The sequence below is a fragment of the Geotrypetes seraphini genome, chromosome 6 (assembly GCF_902459505.1).
Source record: "Geotrypetes seraphini chromosome 6, aGeoSer1.1, whole genome shotgun sequence".
NCBI classification, from domain to species: Eukaryota; Metazoa; Chordata; class Amphibia; order Gymnophiona; family Dermophiidae; genus Geotrypetes; species Geotrypetes seraphini.
This window is the reverse complement of record NC_047089.1, coordinates 29,334,935-29,355,894: the sequence shown is the minus strand read 5'-3', so window position 1 is coordinate 29,355,894 and position 20,960 is coordinate 29,334,935. Positions and strand designations below refer to the sequence as shown.

General features: G+C 45.2%; 1 protein-coding gene across 1 annotated transcript in view; it reads left to right on the top strand.

Moving 5' to 3' along the window:
* The window catches only part of MAML2 (mastermind like transcriptional coactivator 2), a 200,556-nt gene that overhangs the window by 130,550 nt on the left and 49,046 nt on the right, over positions 1-20,960 (top strand). The window contains exon 2 of the mRNA XM_033948935.1: positions 17,079-18,473. Within this exon, the coding sequence (XP_033804826.1) occupies positions 17,079-18,473 (1,395 nt within the window). The remainder of the gene's footprint in view (positions 1-17,078; positions 18,474-20,960) is intronic.

Genomic DNA, 20,960 nt, shown 5'->3' with positions numbered 1-20,960 from the left:
TCATGACCTATTAACCACTTTCCTTCACCTCTTAAGTTTATTCAATTTGTAACATCTTTTAATTTTTTGTAAACCGCATAGAACTTCACAGTACTGCGGTATATAAACTGTTATTATTATTATTATGACACAAAATACAATCATTTTATACTTTAACATTACTTATTATATCATCAAATTATTGCTTTCATCAAATATCTCCCCTCCCTTATATCCAACAATTAATCATAAGCTGAATAAATCATAAAATATTCCCACCCTCCCACCCCATCCTAGACATGTATGAAGAAAAGGGAATTAATGTTTATTCTATGCAATAATTTCAATCTTTACAGTATCTTGTTAACGGCTCCCAAATAACCTGAAATCTCTTAAAATTTCCTTGCTGCACGGCAATTATCCTTTCCATTTTGAAAAATGCGACACAAAGAGTTCCACCAAAAGCTATAATTCAGCCTATCCAAATTTTTCCAATTATTTGTAATCTGTTGTATGGCAACCCCTGTCATAATGAGAAATACTTTTAAAACCAATAGGAGGAAATATTTTTTCACTCAGAGAATAGTTAAGCTCTGGAATGCGTTGCCAGAGGTTGTGGTAAAAGCGGATAGCGTAGCTGGTTTTAAGAAAGATTTGGACAAATTCCTGGAGGAAAAGTCCATATAGTCTGTTATTGAGAAAGACATGGGGGAAGCCACTGCTTGCCCTGGATCGATAACATGGAATATTGCTACTCCTTGGGTTTTGGCCAGGTACTAGTGGCCTGGATTGGCCACCGTGAGAACGGGCTACTGGGCTTGATGGACCATTGGTCTGACCCAGTAAGGCTATTCTTATGTGATCCATCAGTCGAGGGCAGAAGAGTTAGGTGAAGACATATGTTTCTAATGCTTTCCTAAAGTTGAGGAGTCCTTTAAGGGATCTGATTTATGGGGGGCAGTGGATTCCAGTGGCTTGTTATGAAGTGGGAGAAGGCGGTTTGGCAGTTTGCAGTTGAAGGGCACGACCAAGGGGCGAATTGAGGCGTTTTTCATCCTGGGAGCGGAGGGACCTGTTCGACACGTATGGAGGAAGCTTGGTCGTCATGTAGCCCGGTGCCATATCGTGCAAGGATTTGAACGCTAGCATCAGGCCCTTGAAGACACAGGGCTCCTTTTACTAAGCCGCGGTAGCGTTTTCAGCGTGCGCTTACCCCCGCGCCACGCGGAAAAACTAACGCCAGCTCAATAGTGGCGTTAGCGTCTAGAACGCGGCATTGTAGCGCGTGCTAAAACCACTAGCGCAGCTTAGTAAAAGGAGCCCACAATGTTTGGCTGCGGGGAGCCAGTGAGCCCACGATAGAGCTTTGATGTGCAGATTTGATCTCTAAATCAGCTAGTGTTAGAGGTGTGTCATTTTTAAGGTTGGGCATTATTTAGGAAACATACATCTCTGTGTTGCAACGCAGTCGCAGTTGTAACAGAGAATTTTATGGCAGAAATCTCATATTTTCTAGAGTAGGATGAATAAAACAACTGAAACTTTTTTCTATGAGAAATTCCACTTGCAATTCTTCAACTTGTAACCCTGTTATATATCATGCCCTTCTAAATATGTTGTTTTTGTCCTTTCTTTTTATTATAGTACAGAGGAAGTAGTACTGTTTTATTCTAGAAATCTAACACTCCTATGGATGGGTGGTGAGTGATACCCTGACCTCATAATCCTGCATGGTTAGTGTTGGCACCAAGTATATGATTTTTGGATTTGTGTAAAACAGAGAACTGTAACATCAGAATAAATGAGTTTAAAACCAGAAAAAGAACTTTCTGATATCATTTTTACTATTACAGTAGACATTGAAACATCTTAATCTCTAATCTTAATTAATATTAAAAAGAAGTTTTTCCTTTCTCTAGTTATCCTGTTTAAATCCAGAGCTTCCTTTCTTATAACTTTCTTTATCTTGGTTTAATCTCACCATACGATATTTCAACAATATTTTCTGACTAAAGTCTTCCTATTAAACTAGAAAAGGTGAGAGAAGAATTCAGAATAATGCTTGGCTGCAAAGGGAAAAGAAAGGCCAGCAGGAAAAGAATGGTTTAATGTCTTTGTGCCAGAGAATGTGGCGAAATCAGTTAGCTTAGCGGGGTTTAAAAAAAGGTTTGGCTAAATTCCTAAAAAGGAAGTCCATAGGCCATTATTAAGATGGCTTGGGGAAATCCACTGCTTATTCTTAGGATAAGCAGTGTAAAATGTGTTTTATTATTTGGGATCTAGCTAGGCACTTGGTTCCTGTTATGGCCGCTGTTGGAAAAATGATACTGGGTTTGATGGATCTTTGGTCTGTTCTTATGTTCTTATCTGGTGACACTTTATTTGGAGTACTGTGTACAATTCCAGAGACCACACCTTCAAACAGATATAAACTAGATAGAGCTGGTCTGAAATCAGACTACTAATATGGTCAGTAGTCTATGTCATAAAGCATATAGGGACAGATTTAAAAAAACTCAATATTTATTGTGGAGGAAGGGTGGAAAACCCGAAACAGAGAATAATGAAGGCATTTAAATACCTCCAAGATAAAAATGGACAAAAGATGAGCCTCTTTCTCCTAAAATGGAGTTATGGAATGAGAGACATAGGATAAGGTGGAAAGGGGGGACACTCAGGAGTAATCTATGAAAATATTTCTTTATGAAAAGGGTGGTAAGTGTATGGGACAGCCTGTTAGTGGTAGTGGACAATTTGTTACCTGAATCACAGGGAAGTACTGTATAGAAAAGAATGGAATACAATTATATTGATACCTTGGAATCCGAACTTAATCCGTTCCAGAACCCCGTTCGAGTTCCAAGATAGTTTTTCCCATTTAAAATAATAGAAGCTGGATTAATCCGTTCCTGGGTCCCACAAACTCAAATTTTAACAGTAAATATACTGGATTTTAAGGCAAAATAGTAAATATTCAAAAGCAGAGTTCAGATTCCGGGGCAAAATTTACTACAAAAAACAGTTCGGATTCCAAGTCGTTCGAGTTCTGGGGCGTTCGGATTCCGAGGTACCACTGTAAAGAAAAACTTAAAAGACCCGTAACTGGGGTGAGCTTTGATGGCAGCTTCAGAGGTAGGAAGCTAAGACCAATGTCAGGGCAGACTTCTGTGGTATGGATGCCATCAAAGGCAAAAACAGATCAGGATCAAGGCTGTACTGTGGGTGGACTTAGGGCTCCTTTTACTAAGCTGAGATAGCATTTTCAGCGTGCACGGCAGATTAGTGCATGCTAACCCCCGCGCTATGCGGAAAAACTAACACCAGCTCAATGGAGGCGTTAGCGTCTAGCGTGCGTGGCATTGTAGCGCGCACTAAGCGTGCACTAAAACCTCTAGCCCTTAGGCCCAGATATTCAGTGCTGGGTCTTGTCCGGGCACTGGCATTGAATATCCAGGACCGTAGTTTCATGTGCTGATTGTTGGAGCTTATGTGGGTCCTAGTCCCTATTTGGCTAAGACAGAAGAACATAAGAATAGCCTTACTGGGTCACACTAATGGTCCATGAAAACCATAAACAAGATTGGAGCTTTCTACCACTGAAAAAGCTTCAGTGAAGGACTGTATACTAGTGCTGCCCAATTTCCGATTCGAATCGGTTCACCGATTCACTTTGGGTGAATCGATTTGAATCGATGTGTATTTTTAAAAAATTGGCCTCTCCGATTCGGGGCCCAATCTCCCCTTGCCCGGCTGTTATCGCACTTACAAATCCTGTCACTCAAAACATTTTTTTTTTTAAACCCTCTCACCGGCTTGTGGATTTGGCCTGATTCGGCATAGCCTGAAGTTGTGTTTGACTCCGGTAAAGAAAGTACAAAAGAAAAAAAAAACAGGCGCTTTTTCAAACCCTCCCTGTAACACTAGCCTGTATTAGCAGCTGCACCACTCTCTCCTTCCGTAGCTTTAGCGAGTCAATTCGCTTCTGCAGCCACAGAGCCTCTGCTAGGCCGTCCCGCCTCTGTTGATGCAACTTCCTTCTTCCTCGGAGGCGGGACAGCTTAGCAGAGGCTCTGAGGCTGCAGAAGCGAATTGACTTGCTAAAGCTACGGAAGGAGAGAGTGGTGCAGCTGCTAATACAGGCTAGTGTTACAGGGAGGGTTTGAAAAAGCGCCTGATTTTTTTTCTTTTGTACTTTCTTTACCGGAGTCAAACACAGCTTCAGGCTGTGCCGAGTCAGGCTGGGGAATCTACAAGCCGATGAGAGCATGTTAATCGGGAGGGAGCGTGGTGCCGATGGACCTGGGAGACAAGAGGTAGGGGGACTGATGCGAGGAGAGGAGGGAGTGATGCTGCTAGACCTGGGAGTTGAGTGGGTAAGGGAAGGGAGAGGAGCCCTGCTAGTCGGAGAGGAGAGGTGCTTCTTGCCCTGGGGGTGGAAAGGAGAGGTGCTGCAGCTAGTTGGTGGGGGGAAACGGAAGTAGAGGAGAGGGAGAGGTACTGTTGGAGCTGAGTGGAGGAGGGAGATGAGAGGAAGAGGTGCTGCTGGATTTGGAACAGAGGAGAGTGCTGCTGGACTTAAAATGGAAGAGAGAAAGCTGCAGCAGGACTGAGGGGGAGCAGTGGAGGAGGAGGGTGGATGGGGGAAGGGGGGAGAGCAGTGGAGGAGGAGAGTGAGAGGGGAAAGGGGAAGAGAAATGTTGTTGCTGTACCCAATTGGGGAGAGAGGGAAGGAGTGATAAGGAAGCCCAGGAAGGGAGAGGAGATGAAAGAGATGCCAAGACCATGGGAGGGAGGGAAAGGAAAGGCAATACTAGACCATGGAGGGAGAGATGTCAGGGCATGGGGGAGGGGGGAGAGACAGATGCCAGACCAGGGGAAAGGAATGGAAGTGTTAGGGGAAGACACAGATGGAAGATGGATGGTTAGCACGGAAAAAGAAGAAAGAAGCGAGTTATCAGAAGACAACCAGACATCAAAAGGTAGAAAATCATTTTATTTTCTGTTTTGTGATTACAATATGTCAGATTGTAATCACAATCTTGCCAGAGCTGGTGTTAGACCGCAAACGTGACCTAGGATTTAACAGAGAGAGGAAAAGTTCTTTTTGTTTCTTTATTTTGTTTACACCACAGCGCCAGTGTCGGTAGGAGAGGGTAAAGGGGGTGAAGAGGCTATAAAATAAACCCACCAGGTTGTTTGAAAAAACATCCAATTGGGCAGGAAAATCGAATCGAAAAACCAATTCAATAAGCTGAATCTAATCGAATCAAATTTTTTTTCCTGAATCGGCCAGCATTACTGTATACAGTGGCGGGGGTGGGGTTATGGGTTATACAGTCATGAAGCACGTTCCTTAGAATGAACAAAACTGCTGTTTGGGGATCGAGTGCAAGTTTAACAAATCAGTTTAAATGCAAATGTTGTGCTTGTGTGACCACCCCCAGTTAAAAATCACAGTTGCAAATGTTATTCATTTCTGAGCAATGAGCGAATTGCAAGAGATCTGGCCAAGAGCGGGAAGTCAGTGTGCTCTGTGGGACTAATTTCTCTGCAGCGGGTGGTGAAATGTGCCGTGGCCTTTGCAAGGGAAGCTCTCTCGATTCTCCGCTTTGCTGAACGCAGTTTTTAGGCATTTCCTTGAAGTGTCAGATCTGACCATTTTAGAATGTTATAGTGCAGGGAACGAAGAAAGGCTCGCACAATATATTTTTCGCATGAAAATGTTTTGTCGGAGGGAGCCCTCAAACAAATAAGGCAGGATATAAAGGGAGCCATGGCTTGAAGCTCAGGAATGCATTGCCAAAGCAGTAAGTAAAGAGGTTAAAAATATAAACAAGAAAAAGTGAATGGAAATTTTAAAATTGCCAGCTAATTCAAAGGCTGAAAGAAATGAAAACTGGTTTGGAGCGATCTGTGTTTCCTACGGTGCAAGGGAATGCTTAGAGCTGACTCCATATCATAAGGAACAGCAGTTCTTATTGTCAGATTGCTGCCCCCTCCACCCCCCAACCAAAAGAAATAAAAAGGAAAACTTCAAGGGGAAAAAACCAGGACTGGAAAAGCCTATTCCTTATGGTACAAAGTCGGTTCATAGACAACCCCGCGAAAGACAAAGGCGCGCGCCGACAACTGAGCGCAAGACGGAGGCGCGCGCCGAAGAAAATTACAGTTTTTAGGGGCTCTAACGGGGGGTTTTGTTGGGGAGCCCCCCCCCAGTTTACTTAATAGAGATTGCGCCGGCATTGTGGGGGGTTTGGGGGGTTGTATCCCTCCACATTTTACAGTAAACTTAACTTTTTCCCTAAAAATAGAGAAAAAGTGAAGTTTTCAGTAAAATGTGGGGGGTTGCAACCCCCCAAACCCCCCACAACGCCCCCACAACGCAGCGCGATCTCTATTAAGTAAAGTGGGGGGGTTCCCCCCACGCCCCCCCCCCCCCGTCGGAGCCCTAAAATCTGTCATTTTCTGCGGCGCGCGCCTCCGCGCTGCGCTCAATTGTCTGCGCGCGCCTTTGACCTGACACCACAAAGTCAGTGATTGTATTGTACTTCAGTTTTTCCTTATCATTGTGATGTAATGATAACTTGAAACGATAAAAAAATAATATAAAAAAATGGTACAAAGCCAGGAGGCCATAGTTATGTTGGACATGTGGATGACAGTTTGCAAAAGAATTTACCCGGGAAAATAAATGATTGTGGGGCAGGGGATTGATATTCAAAACCAGTTAAGAGAGCCTTTTGACCAGTAACTGAGCGGGCACTGAGGGAATATTTATCTACACTTACCCGGATAGAAACCGCTAAAGCCAAAAAAAGGCTATTCTGTGCAGGGCAGTTGTAAGGGAAGGGCGCTTTTTTTTAAACACTACTGGCACCTCCAGGCCTGTTGGAGATTTCTGAGTATTTTAGAGCGTTAAAAAACTGCTGCTTCATTTTGTGCCTCATCGGGGCATCGATCGGAGCGCTCGTGTTCATATTAATGACCTTGAGTGTAATCCCTGAGGCTTGTCTATTTCCTAAAAAAATATGACCATATCACAGATGCATACCATGGCTCGCACTGGCTTTCAATAGAAGCGAGAGGGCACTTCAAATTCTACTGCTTACTTTACAAGGCTCTCAACGGAGAAAGCCCAACCTACTGGAATAACCGACTAAATCAATCCTCCTCAACCAGACACAGAAGATCCCACTCACTATTCACTCACCCATCATCCAAAGATGTCAAACGAAAAAAAACTTTATGATAACCTAATAGCCTCCAAAGCAGCTAAACTGGACAGACAAATCACCACTCTGTTATCTTTGACTACAGACTACAAAGCCTTCAGGAGAGACATTAAAACCATACTCTTCAAAAAACACATAAAACCTATCCAGCAAAACCAATCCCAACCCAATATCCAACACTCTATTTACCCTTAGATCTCTCTAATACTCTTTTATCTACCAAACGTTATCTAAAACCCATAATTTCACCCTATTCTTATCTCCTAAAGACCTCCACTTCCCTTTGGTAACTCTTTACCCAACATATATTACCTTAAAAATTCTATGTCATCGCTTATTCTATTCCTTCAAATTTTGAATGTAATTTCTGTTTTAGTTTGGATGTAATCCGCCTTGAACCGCAAGGTAATGGCGGAATAGAAATCACTAATGTAATGTAATATAATACGATCATCGGAGGCTGCTACAAACCATGGAAAAGACTGCGATTAGCCTTTTTGGGCATCGCTGCCTAAAATACTTCGATGCTAAACAGGTTAAAACTGATTTAGCGTCGATCGTTAAAGGCACGGTGGGTTTTGAGAATATGGGCCCTAGTGGCTAAAACCACTACCTCAGTACCCTGAGGCTATAGGTTTAATCCTGATGCAACACCTTGTGACCCTGGGAAAGTCGCTCAGCCCTTCTTTGCCCCTGGTACCATAGTTAGATTGTGAGTCCACCAGGACAAACAGGGGGAAAAAAACGCCCTAGTATTATGTAATGGAACCTAGGTGCCGAGATTCTATATAAAATGCATATTTACCCCTCGGAGTCCCAAAATGGAGTCACTCAGTTACAGAACTGCCTATATAATTTATTTAAGACACTTGTAGCCCGCATATCAACCATCTATGCGGATAACAACGATACATACATAATCCAACAAAACATAGCAGATTATTAAAATAACAGCGTACAATAGACAACCGTGCCTTAAAATAAAAAAGCCAAGCAATTAGAAGATTACAAAGTAACCAAATTTGAAAAAGCAAGTCGAACAAAATGGGCCTTCGAACTTTTCCGAAATGCCAAAAAAATCAAAGGTCAGACGGATAGAATCTGGGACCGAGTTGCATAGTTAAAGGCAGGGCTGTGGAGTCGGAGTCGAGGAGTCGGAGTCGGAGGAAATTTCGGGTACTCGGAGTCGGAGTCAGAAGTACAAAAAACTGAGGAGTCGGAGTCGGAACATTTATCTACCGACTCCATTTTTGAACTTGGCATACCAATCACGAGCGATTCTTTCAGCTATAGCACCCACTATATACACAGCACAAATGTTGCGAGCAGCTTCTGCGGCCTTAGAACCTTGATTAAAAGCAAAAAGAAGGTGGTGTCGAAAGTGCTCATTTCTCTCAACTTGACATTCCATTTTAACGATCTGAAAATTAACCAGTGCTGTGGAGTCGGAGTCGGAGGAAATTTCGGGTACCTGGAGTCGGAGTCGGAGTCTGAAGTACAAAAAAACTGAGGAGTCGGAGTCGGAACATTTATCTACCGACTCCACAGCCCTGGTTAAAGGTCCGGCTACTTGGAATATCCACGATCGATTTGCAACTTTGGAGACAGAACGAAGAGTGGGAGCAGCCAAAAATTATGGTGTGTGCGTCCTTTAAATCAGGGAGAATGATTTCAAAACAATGCTAGTGAAGTGGGAACAAATAGTGATAACCTTTCGAAACATTAATTTAGGCTTTTATTAGAATACAAAGAACTTCTGGGATCTGAAAGCAAGCATTGTTTTCTCTCCTTATTTCCGCTTAACAGTGGCTTGAATACAGCACAGCGGGGTGGGTGTTTTCTGAAACTGAGCCATTATCAGAGAGTGCACAGGACTTTGGCAATGGTTTTATTTAAGAAGTCTGAAAACTGCTGACAAATGGGATTCTTCCTGTTGCAGTATAACAAGGCACATCGAAATATGCCTCATTTAAAACCAACACAGGGCATCTTGCAGAGTGTAGCTATTAGCGAGGGTCAAACCTTGATTTAGGCGCAGGTCTTCAAGGCTTGCGACTAGGGTGGCAAAAATCTGGCCGTAGCACATTGCTTGCCTGTGGACCTCCAGTATCAGCTTTAAGATGTCTGTCTTCATCCGAAATAGAGCTCCCATGGAGGGGCCTAGTGAGGGTGAGCAGCGCCCCTCCCCCATACCTTTTTAAACTTGGGTACGAGCAGCCGCCAACTTACTGCCCACGTCGGCTTCGACGCTCTCTCTCTCTTTCTCTGATGTCACTTTCTAGCCACGGGTCCCAGAAGTGACATCGGAGAGAGCGCCGAAGCCGACACAGGCAATAAGTTGGCGGCTGCTCCCGCCCAAGTTAAAAAGGCACGGGGGACGGGAAGGGCGTGCGCGTTGCAGAGGAAGGAGTGGGAAGGGGGGACGGAGAGGAGGAAGGGTGCTAGCAACCAAGAAAAGACCTCCCCCCTCCCCCACTCCTTACTGCAACACTGCTCCCATATCTGATTTCCTTCCCCTCCCCTTATTATCAGGGTCTGACCTCAGGCCTGTCCACCACCGTGAAAATGAAAGCAGGACAATCCTGGAGTGTGGTCAAGGCAGTGGTGCAGTAAGGGGGGAGGGGAGCAGTCCTCTTCGGGCGCCATACCCCCTTTCCTTCCCGATCCCCCCTGCCGCGCATGTGTGGGCCCCTTTCCCTTCCCTCTTTAATTATCCCAGCACGAGCAGCTTCGCGAGCATCCTGCGAGCATCGGTGTCGGCTCTCTCCGACGTCACTTCCGGGTCCTGCACCAAGGAAGTGACATTAGAGGGAGAGCGGACGCGACGTGGGCAGCAAGTTTGTGATGCTGCTTGCGCCAGGAAAATTAAAGAGGTGCAGGGCAAGGGAAGGAGTGCGCACGTGAGTGCGGCGGGGGTGGGGGGTGGGAAGGAGCGGGGGTGCGGAGAAGAGAACGGGGAGGGGCACCACACTCACTACATCACAGGCTCCATGCTTCTGGGGAACACTGTATTGTAGTAACCAAACCATTGGCGTTATAATTTCCTGTAAATGTGTGTGCGCAGTGGTACACCAACATATCTGCGCAGGACAATTGCGCTCTGACAAATGCCCCCGACCGTTGCACGCGCAGGCAAATGCGCACAGGGCAATTGCGGCCAGTCAGTTGCGCCCCATGACGGAATGTTCCATAACTGGAAGGCCCTGATTTGGTCAGACTCCTCAGGCCCCGTCCCTTGGGAGGGGCTTGAGGTGCCTGAGATGCCTCAAGCCCCTCCCAGGGACGGAGCCTGAGGAGTGTCAGAAAATCAGGGCCTTCGTGTTAGGGTAAGGTTTATATCGTGATTAGGGTTCCCATAATCATGATATAAACCTTACCCTAACACTAGATAGCAAGTGAATCTTTAAAGTGTAGGGGGGTTCCCCCCACACCACCCCTCCAAAAAGTGGGTTACTTTGTGACCCTCAAAAAGACAAAATAGTATACACCGCCGCAAATGTCCGTGCGCACAATTGTCGGGGCACGCACTTGTCCGTGCAAGCAATTGTCTGGGCACATTTGTCGGAGCGTAATTGTCCTGCGCTCATTTGACAGGTCTCCGTGCACAGCTGTGCATATCAGCATTCCAAGGCACATTCTGAATTGGGATCTGCCTGAGGGAGCTGGTCATGCTGTTGGCAGAGAGCTGTGAACACGGGCATTGTGTGAGCCCATGACTGCATGATCTAGGTCAGTGGTCCCCAACCTTTTTCATGTAAAGGGCCACAGTGTGCATATGCAAAACATTGCAAGCGTACGCATGTTACTGATTTTGTAAACCGCCGTGACCTGCTTGTTCAGGCTGGGCATTAAGCATTAAAAATTAATACTAATATTGATTCTACAGCACTTCAAGGATATATTTGAAAAACTCACTTTGTTTTGGGTTGTCAACGGTGGTGTCAGGTCAAAAGCGTGCCGGGACAAAGGCATGCACAGACAATTGAGCGCAGCGCAGAGGCGCGCGCCACACAAAATTACAGTTTTTAGGGCTCCGACGGGGGGGGCGTGAAGGAGGAACCCCCCACTTTACTTAATAGAGATTGTGCCGCGTTGTGGGGGTGTTGTGGGGGGTTTGGGGGGTTGTAACCCCCCACATTTTAGTGAAAACTTCACTTTTTCCCTGTTTTTAGGGAAAAAGTTAAGTTTACTTTAAAATGTGGAGGGTTACAACCCCCTAAACCCCCCACAACGCCGGCGTGATCTCTATTAAGTAAACTGGGGGGGGCTCCCCATCAAAAACCCCCGTCGGAGCCCCTAAAAACTGTAATTTTCTTCGGCGCGCGCCTCCGTCTTGCGCTCAGTTGTCGGCACGCGCCTTTGTCTTTCGCGGGGTTGTCTATGAACCGTCAACAGTAGCTAAGTCCAAAATTGGAAACACCTGAGTACCATACCTGGCTGGGAAACCAGATAAATAAAGCCAGACAGACCTACAACACATTCCGAAAATCAATTAAAACCGCTCTATTTGACAAATTCCTTGCTTAATCAGGTGACCTCTCTCAGGTATTCTTTCCCCATATAACCCCAACGAATTATGTAACATCTTTCTTCTCTCATGTATTTTTTCCCCATGTTCTCCAATTTATTATGCAACATCTTTCTTCATGCATTCTGTAATTCGCTGATTGTCCAGCCTTCTTTCTATGTGAACCGCCTAGAAGTCATTTTGCCTATGGTGGTATAGAAAAAAAAAAGTTATTATTATTATTAGTTACCATGCTTAAGAGATTGTTTGAAGTTACTGCAGTGAGTAGGCAAGATTGAAATTAGCACATTTACAGGATTTGAAGAACATTTCAGCCAGTCGTTTGAAGGGACTGCAGTGGAGGAGTTTGGGGGGTGCTGCGTGTTGGAGACCACTTCTCTAGATTAGAGAATGACACAGTAAGAAAATTCATCACCGTTCCCGTCCCCACGGATAACCGCGGGAAACCATCCAGTGTCTTTAGTGTCTCTCTCAACCTCAGTTCTTCTACACCAGCATTCTTCAATGCAAGGCTTGAGGGTCAGTGGCTGAGCCCATTCATACTCTGCCTTTGTGACATCACTGATGAGATTGGCTCTTAGGCATTGGTGGAATGAGGCTTTATGACATCACAATCTCAACTCTGGAATGTTGCTACTCTTTGGGTTTCTGCCTGGTACTTGTGACCTGGGTTGGCCACTGCTAGAAACAGGATACTGGACTTGATGGACCTTCGGTCTGTCCCAGTGTCATTCTTTAGTGTCTATCTCAACCTCAGTCCTTCTACACCAGCATTCTTCAATGCAAGGCTTGAGGGTCAGTGGCTGAGCCCATTCATACTCTGATTCTTATGTGAGCCAAGTATAGAATAATGAAGCCTTTGTGACATCACTGATGAGAATGGCTCTTAGGCATTGGTGTAATAAGGCTTTATGACATCACAATCTCAACTCTGGAATGTTGCTACTCTGTGGGTTTCTGCCTGATACTTGTGACCTGGGTTGGCCACTGCTAGAAACAGGATACTGGACTTTATGGACCTTCAGTCTGTCCCAGTGTCATTCTTTAGTGTCTATCTCAACCTCAGTCCTTCTACTCCAACATTCTTAAAGACTTGGAGGGTCAGTGGTTGGGCCCAGTCATACCCTGATTCTCCCCTCGCTCCTTAAAGAATGACATGGAGATGGTTTCCCGCGGAGATGGAAACAGTGATGAATTTGCTCTCCATGTCATTCTCTCCTCTAGATCTTCTGGGCTTCCATATAGGGGAATGAGACATGTAAAGACAGAGCTGCAAGCTGATGCAGGATGGAACAATCATGGCTAGTTTAGTGAAAGTCGGATCTGGGGCCTAAGTTAGAAATTGGAATAACTACTTTTTTTTTTCCTTTTCCTTTTTTTCTTCTCTCTGCATATTTCTGCTCTAGAGAGAGATTTCTCGGGCTGGTACAAGAAAACAGATTTTTTTTTCTGCATATCTTCTTATCAGTAGTGTATTAAACAGACACTGCTCGACGTGTTCATCCCAGAGATGGGAAAACATATGCATTTTCCCCCCAGCTTGTGGACATGCTTTTTCCAAAACTTTTGTGCTTTCTGGTTGACTATAGCAACCATCACCCAGAACACAGAGCATATAGTGCTTATTGTATGCTTTTGTTATTTGGGGCATTTGCATTCGAGGCGTGAGAATCTTCCTCTTTTTGGAGGCTAACGGCCTTTTCCTTTTTCCCTACCTCCCCTTACTTCTTTTGTAAACCACGTAGATCCTTACGGTTTTGCGGTCTATAACTTGATTTTATGTTATGTTTTTCCTTTCCCCTCCTCTTTTTTTTTTTAACTCATTGTAATCAAGTACTTGCCCTGATCCCCCTGTCATGTCAGTTATTTATGTAGTGTTTATTACCGTATTTCCCCGCATATAGGCCTGCCCCTCTGCATAGGCTGCACCCACTTATCTTCCGGTACCTCCCCTGCCTTTTAAAACTCCCCCCCCATGGTACTTTTCTCGGGGCCCCCCTGGATGGCGGGCGCCGAATCTCCAGCGGTGCGGGGCAGCTGCGATCTCTTCTGCATCCAGCCTTCCCCCGCACCACCTGCTGAATGGCCGACATCAGCTCACGCAGGACTCGCGAGAACTGACGTCAGTCACTCAGCAAGCGGTGTGGAGGCAGGCCGGATGCCAAAGAGATCGCAGCTGCCCTGCACCGCTGGAGATTATCCATCCAGAGGGCTCCGAAAAAGGTACCGAAGGTGGGGGGGAATGCTTAAAAGTTTTTATATAGGCTGCCCCATTTAACTAGGCTGCACCCCATACACAGGTTTGTAAAACCCATGTATAGGCCGCGGCCTATATATGGGGAAATACGGTAATCCCTTGTAATACTGTTTTTACTTATTTCCAGTATTTTATCATAAACCATTTAGGTAAATATAATAGGCGGTATATCAAGAAATCAATAAACTTAAAGCGTATAAACACACCTGCATCCAGACTCACACCAGATTATGTGACGGGGTCTTAGTGAGTTCATGTCCTATGTTTCTAACTCTCTGCCTCTCTTCGAAGTCCCTGGAGCTGATCAGAATGGGAGTCCCTGTGCTCTATTTCACCTGACCTATCACCTGCACACATTAAAAGCTAAGTATCTTAATTATAACAGTGCAGTTTGCGTTTGCAGCCAGAGCCTGGATTACAAACTGACTCATTTCCCTCTGCATGTCCAATTATACAATAGATTTTCCCGCTGATGAGAGACTCTTAGGAGTGTTTTTCTCTGAAAGGGAAGAAATTAGCCTATACTGTATTTTATTTTTGCATTTTCATATTTCCCCTTTTTAGTGTGTCCCAGTAACTTACTAAGAAACATCTTTGTGTTATCAACTAGAAATGTCAAGCTGACCTTGAATGATCCAGCAATGGACAACTAATGGTTGCTCTTTTCTGTTATAAACACTTTATGGAAGCAGGTTCCACTACTACAGATAGTGCATGGTCCATTTGTTTTTTGTGTGTGTGTGTGTGTGGGGGGGTTATTTCTGTCATTAAATTCTGTCATTGCTTATGACTCATTTCAAGGTCGCACTCAGTTCCTTCCAAAACTTCAGCAGCATCAGAACTTTGTTCAAGGCTTTAGTAAAGTCTTTTGAAACTGTCCTAATTTAAAATTAATTCAACTGCAAATTTATACCCCACTCTTTACAAGGTTATGCCTGGACAAGGTAGCTTATTATATTTAAAACAAGTCACTTAATGTCAGTATATGTTCAACTTTTCTGTTGGGCCCAGTATCAAGAACTTTGCCTTTGATATTTGCAACCTATTTCTTTATAATTTTGTTGATCTTTTCATTAGAATAAGATTGGGGGGTTTTTCTGCTACAGAATTTACGTTAATGTTAGAAAGGAGACTGATTTTAGAATTTTTTATCATTGTTGTTTAGATACCCTGAAAATAAGACACTGAATCTTTCATGTAAACCACTTGCATCCCATGTACTGAATTAAACGTATCTTTATTGTAAACCGCTTCGAACCTCACGGTATAGCGGTATATAAGAAATAAATTATTATTATTATTATATTAATTTGGGGCCCAAAAAACGCACTAGGTCTTATTTTCAGGGTAGGTTTTATTTTTTTTCATTTACAATGATCATCTCGCCCTTTCCTCTCCTCCACCCCAATTCTTCCTTTTTCCTTTCTCTCCCCCACATGTGCAGCATCATTCCTCTCCTCTCCTCTCACCCATCCCCTTGTGCCTTCCATCTGCAGTGTCTTTCTATCCTTCCCTCCCCCGGGCAGCATCTTTCTAGCCCTCCCTCCCATCCCGCAGCCAAACCCCTGAGGACCCTTTCATCTCTCTCATCCGAACCCCGCCGACTGTGAGACCGACATACCTTCTTCCAAACGGCAGCAATCTAAACAGGCTGCATCACGAGTTCGCGGCTTTCTCCCACCGGGGCGTTCCATGTGCCGCGTTGCTGATGACATCATCAGTGATGCGGCAGAGGAATGCCCCCGGCGGGAGAAGGCCGCAAACTCGCGAAGCAGCCTGTTTAGATTGCTGCCGATGCTGATGTTTGGAAGAAGGTATGTCAGTCTTGCGGTCGGCGGGGTTCAGATGGGAGAGATGGAAGGGTCCGCGGGGGTTCGGCTGCGCGGGAAAGCGCTGCTGCCGGCAAATCCAGCACTTCAACTAGGGCTTATTTTCAGGGTAGGTCTTATTTTCAGGGAAACAGGGTAGGAACAAGATTATATGAAATTTCTCAAGCTTTTAAAAATAGGGGGGGGAGGGGGGGAATTCATCAAGCAGCGTAAGGGCTTTAAGTCACGGTTATTGGTCCTTATCACAACTTAAATAGCCCTAACACTTCTTTTGCAATATAAGGGGTCTTTTATTAAGGTGCGCTTGCCAATTTAATGCAAGCTAACCAATTTGGCGCGCGCTAACCTATTATATTCTATGAACGTGTTAGCATTTAGCACGCGCTAAATCGGCTAGCGCGCCTTAATAAAAGACCCCGAGAGCGAGGTGATATTTAAGTCGCCACGTGTTACGAAATAATGAGATACAAAATATATAAATGCATGTTTTGTATGTCTTTACTATGCAAATCCCCTAATGTGACTTTCAGTGATTAGGGCTTTTTGATGGGGACCTCAAGGGTCATGGGGAGTCCAGTAGGTGGTACTAGAGAATGACAAGGGGACAGATTTGTCCCCCTCCCCGCAGGAACTCAATTTCCCCGTCCCTGTGAGTTTTGTCCCAGTCCCTGCCCCATTCCTGTAAGCTCTGCCTTAACCGCACAAGTCTTGAACACTTATGATTTTAAAGTGTTTGAGGCTTGTGCAGATGAGGACGGAGCTTAGGCATTGGTGGAATGAGGCATTATGACATCACAATCTGAGCTCTAGAATGTTGCTACTTATGATTTTAAAGTGTTTGAGGCTTGTGCAGATGAGGACGGAGCTTAGGCATTGGTGGAATGATGCATTATGACATCACAATCTGAGCTCTAGAATGTTGCTACTTATGATTTGAAAGTGTTTGAGGCTTGTGCAGATGAGGACGGAGCTTGCAGGAATGGGGCAGGGACAGGAAAAGAACTTGCGGGGACAGGACGGGAAAATGACTCCCCGTGGGGAGGGGGGAAAATTTGTCTCCATGTCATTGTCTAGCTGGTACCCTTTACAAGCCACATAGTTTAAGATTCAAAATTTTTAGATTTTCAGGTGAAAGCACAATTTTAGTTGACAGTTTCCTTTACTTTTGACATACTTGGCATGTTTTCTAGATTTTTCTTGTGCGTCAAGACAAATTGATCTAATAACTTTTTTTTTTTTTTTGCTCCTTTCAGCTCCAGGGCTCCTTGAAGAGAAAGCTAGTGGTAGGCCTGTCACCCACCAGTGAAAATCCCAGCTGCATTTCTGATGGCTCTTCCCTGGATATCAAAAGGATGAGACTGAATAACAATCTTTCCATAGAACCAAATGGACAGCATGTTAGCAATCGACGAAACCAGCCAAGGGCCATTCCAATGAGACAAGAGCTTCATACAAAGACCAGTGGTGCAACAAATATGGTTCACAGCGATGACAATGACATCTTCAATATGACTTTAAAAGACATAAAAAAAGAACCAGGAGAAACCATGTCTTGCAGCAAACACTCGGATGGGCATATATCTCAAGAAACTCTGTTCTCTAACAGATATGATGATATGATGGATCCAGAACTTCAGGAGTTGTTTAATGAACTTACTAGTATATCAGTGTCGCCGATGAGTGACCTTGAGCTCCAGAATATGATAAATATCACCATAAAACAAGATGAGCCTTTCAGTGTGGACGTTGGACCCCAAAATCAGAGAAACCCGTCCAGGCCGTCTTTACTCTTAGAAAAAACTGCAATAAAAACGGAATACTCGCCTGGTTTAAATCAGACCCCGGTTGGTTCGCCACAGATAAGGCCGTCTTCCGCGGGGCCGTCTTATCCCATGCCCGGCGCTGCGATGTCTGCCCCTTCACCGGTAACTTCGGCGCCTCAAACTCAAACCCCACTCCCGGTCTCTTCCGGCTCGAGCTGCCCTCTTTCCGGCTGGCAGGAAATATCGCACGCCGAGCAGCTGAAGCAAATAGCAGCCCATCGCCAGCAGCACGCCATGGTCCAGCAGCACCAACAGAATCAGCCGTCGAATTGGCCAGCGTTGCCAACGTCGGGGCCTTCCTCCAGGTCATTTGGGCGGGAGAAGGTTCCGAGCCCTTCCTTTCGACAGCAGCAGTTTGACCCCCAAAGTCCAACTCTGTCGGGTCTACCGGTAAATGGCAGCCAGCCAAAAGGTCTAACTAACTACCTCTATAAGCCTAGCTCCAACCCGCAGAATAATCATATTGATGTAATAATACAGCAGAAGGCGCATGACATGAACCGAGGTTTTATGAGCAACACTTACGCACCGTTAGAACTTCATCACAGCGGCGCCAAGCCTTTGTTTCATTTCAACCTGGAGCCAAAAAAGCAGACTCCTCCGGGTCTGAGCACCCAAAATAAGCCTTCTGTTCTGCACTATACACCGCAGCAACAACCTTCCAGGGCAGGCCAACCGCAGCATCTCCCGCAGCCTCTGCAGAGCCAGCTGCTTCAGAGGCCCCCCCTTATGCCCTTATCAATGCAACAGAAGCTGATGCTCCAGAAACTGCAGCAAAACCAGCCGGTTTCGAGGTTGCAATATCCTGTTTCACAGCAGCAGCAGGTAAACCTGACGTGTTTGGGCCCCAAATACTGTAGGTTTTTGATGATATACTGTATGTGCAATGGCTTAGTGAGGGGATGGGGGAAGCGGGCCACCCCAAGCACCAGCACATCTCCGCTCCCCGCTCCTTCCCACTCCTCCCACAATACCCCTACTCTTTGCCGGCGTGAGCAGAAGCCTCAACGTCGTGCCGGCCTCGACACTTCCCTCTGACGTTGCTTCCGGGTCCCGCGGCTAGGGAGTGATGTCGGAGGGAGAGCTGAGGCTGGCGCGGGCAGCGGGTTGGAGATGCTGCTCGCACCGGGGAAGCTAAACAGGCACTGGGGAAGGGAAGGGGCGTGCGGCGGGGGAGGGGGGTACTGCCCCCGGGCGCCTCCCACCCCCGCTGCGCCAGTGTGTTGTTTACTGCCATCCTGAAATGAGCGTGCTTGGGGAAATTCTGGAAGTATGACCCTCATAATCATTCTGACTTTTTATCTGCTACTCTTTGCCTCTCTACACGAGCTCGTGGGGGAAAAAGCTGCCTGCTTGAAGAATAAGGTATTTCTGAATAGATCAGGGGTAGGGAACTCCGGTCCTCGAGAGCCGTATGATTCCAGTCAGATTTTCAGGATTTCCCCAATGAATATACATGAGATCTATTTGCATGCACTGCTCTCAATACATATTCATTGGGGAAATCCTGAAAACCCGACTGGAATACGGCTCTCGAGGACCAGAGTTCCCTACCCCTGGAATAGATGAAAAGAATGCATTTTAAAATGCCAGTATCCTTGAGGATACCCTTAATAAAAAGTTTGAAGGTGGGCTGGTGGGGCAGTTAACATTGGCACACACTGGTTGGCAGAGTCACAGCCTTGCATGGGAAGATATGTGGTGGCTTTCCTTTAGCTCATTTTGGTCCAAAGTGGTGATGACTTAAAAATTAGTGAAGACCACTGCACTAGACCCTTTCCAATCAATATTCAGTGCTATTTAACCTGTCAGGAATAGCTCCTAACTGGTTAAATATTAGGTGGGAGATAGCTAGCTTGCTCTACTGAATAGCAGTTAGTGGCGAAAAGTTGACCAGCTGTCTCGCACAATAACCGCCAATTTTAAGCGCCGACTGGCCAAGTTTAACGTCCAAATCGGGCTGCGCAAAAAGAAGGTCCATTTTTGGCCTTTATAACTTAGCCGGCTAGCGCTTAAAATTGACTCAGCTGGCTAAATTTGAGCCAGCCAAAAATAAGCCGGATATTCTACTCGTATGAGGAAAGACTAAAAAGATTAGGGCTCGTCAGCTTGGAAAAGAGACGGCTGAGGGGAGATATGATTGAAGTCTACAAAATCCTGAATGGAGTAGAACGGGTACAAGTGGATCGAATTTTTCACTCCGTCAAAAATTACATAGACTAGGGGGACACGCGATGAAGTTACAGGGAAATACTTTTAAAACCCAATAGGAGGAAATAGTTTTTCACTCAGAGAATAGTTAAGTTCTGGAGCGCATTTGCCAGAGGATATGGTAAGAGTGGATAGCGTAGCTGGTTTTAAGAAAGGTTTGGACAAATTCCTGGAGGAAAAGTCCACGGTTTGTTATTAAGACATGGGGGAAGCCTCTGCTTGCCCTGGATCGGTAACATGGAATATTGCTACTCCTTGGGTTTTGGCCAGGTGTTAGTGACCTGAATTGGCCACCGTGAGAACGGTCTATTGGGCTTGATGGACCATTGGTCTGACCCAGTAAGGCTATTCTTATGTTCTTACTACTAATAATCATTTCTATAGAATTACTGGACATACGCAGCGCTGTACATCAAAACACAGAAGAGACAGTCCCTGCTCAAAAGAGCTTACAATCTAGTCAAGACAGACAAACTGGACAAGAAGGTGCATCTATACTTCAGTGGTGGCCACTGGAAATGGCCCTGCTTTGATATCAGCAGTTAGCCAGCCTGTCTCCCGTGGTCTGAATACATCAGCCCATTTGTCTTCAACAGAAAACATATTTATTTCTGGTAAAATACAAGTTAATAAAGAAAGCTTTTATAGCATGCTGTACACTTCCAAATATTTAGCTACAGTCAGTTGTAATGCCTTGTAACAAGACAGAAAACAACAGCGTTCAAACAATTACTACAGGTTCTTTCAGCCAGAACAGATAATTGTTTCACCAGTCTGGAGGCCATAAAAAGCATTTGAACATGGCTTCAGTGGCTAAAACTTCAGTTAAACGAAACTGCAATGTTTATCATTTCTGTCACAATTACTTTGTGTCAGATTGGAGAAAAACTCAGGTGGGATTTGCTAATTGGAAGTTATTAGCCTTCAGAAAGAAGCAGGCGATGAGTTTTGATGCGTCAATGGATGGCATCTGTAATCTTGTTTGCAAATGCATGCTGGCTCATTTTTGCATATGTAAATTTGGAGGTGCTGCAGTGTCTAAGTCACATTCACATCTTGCTGATTAGTGCTTTGAACAAGAATGAAACCTGATCTTACCTA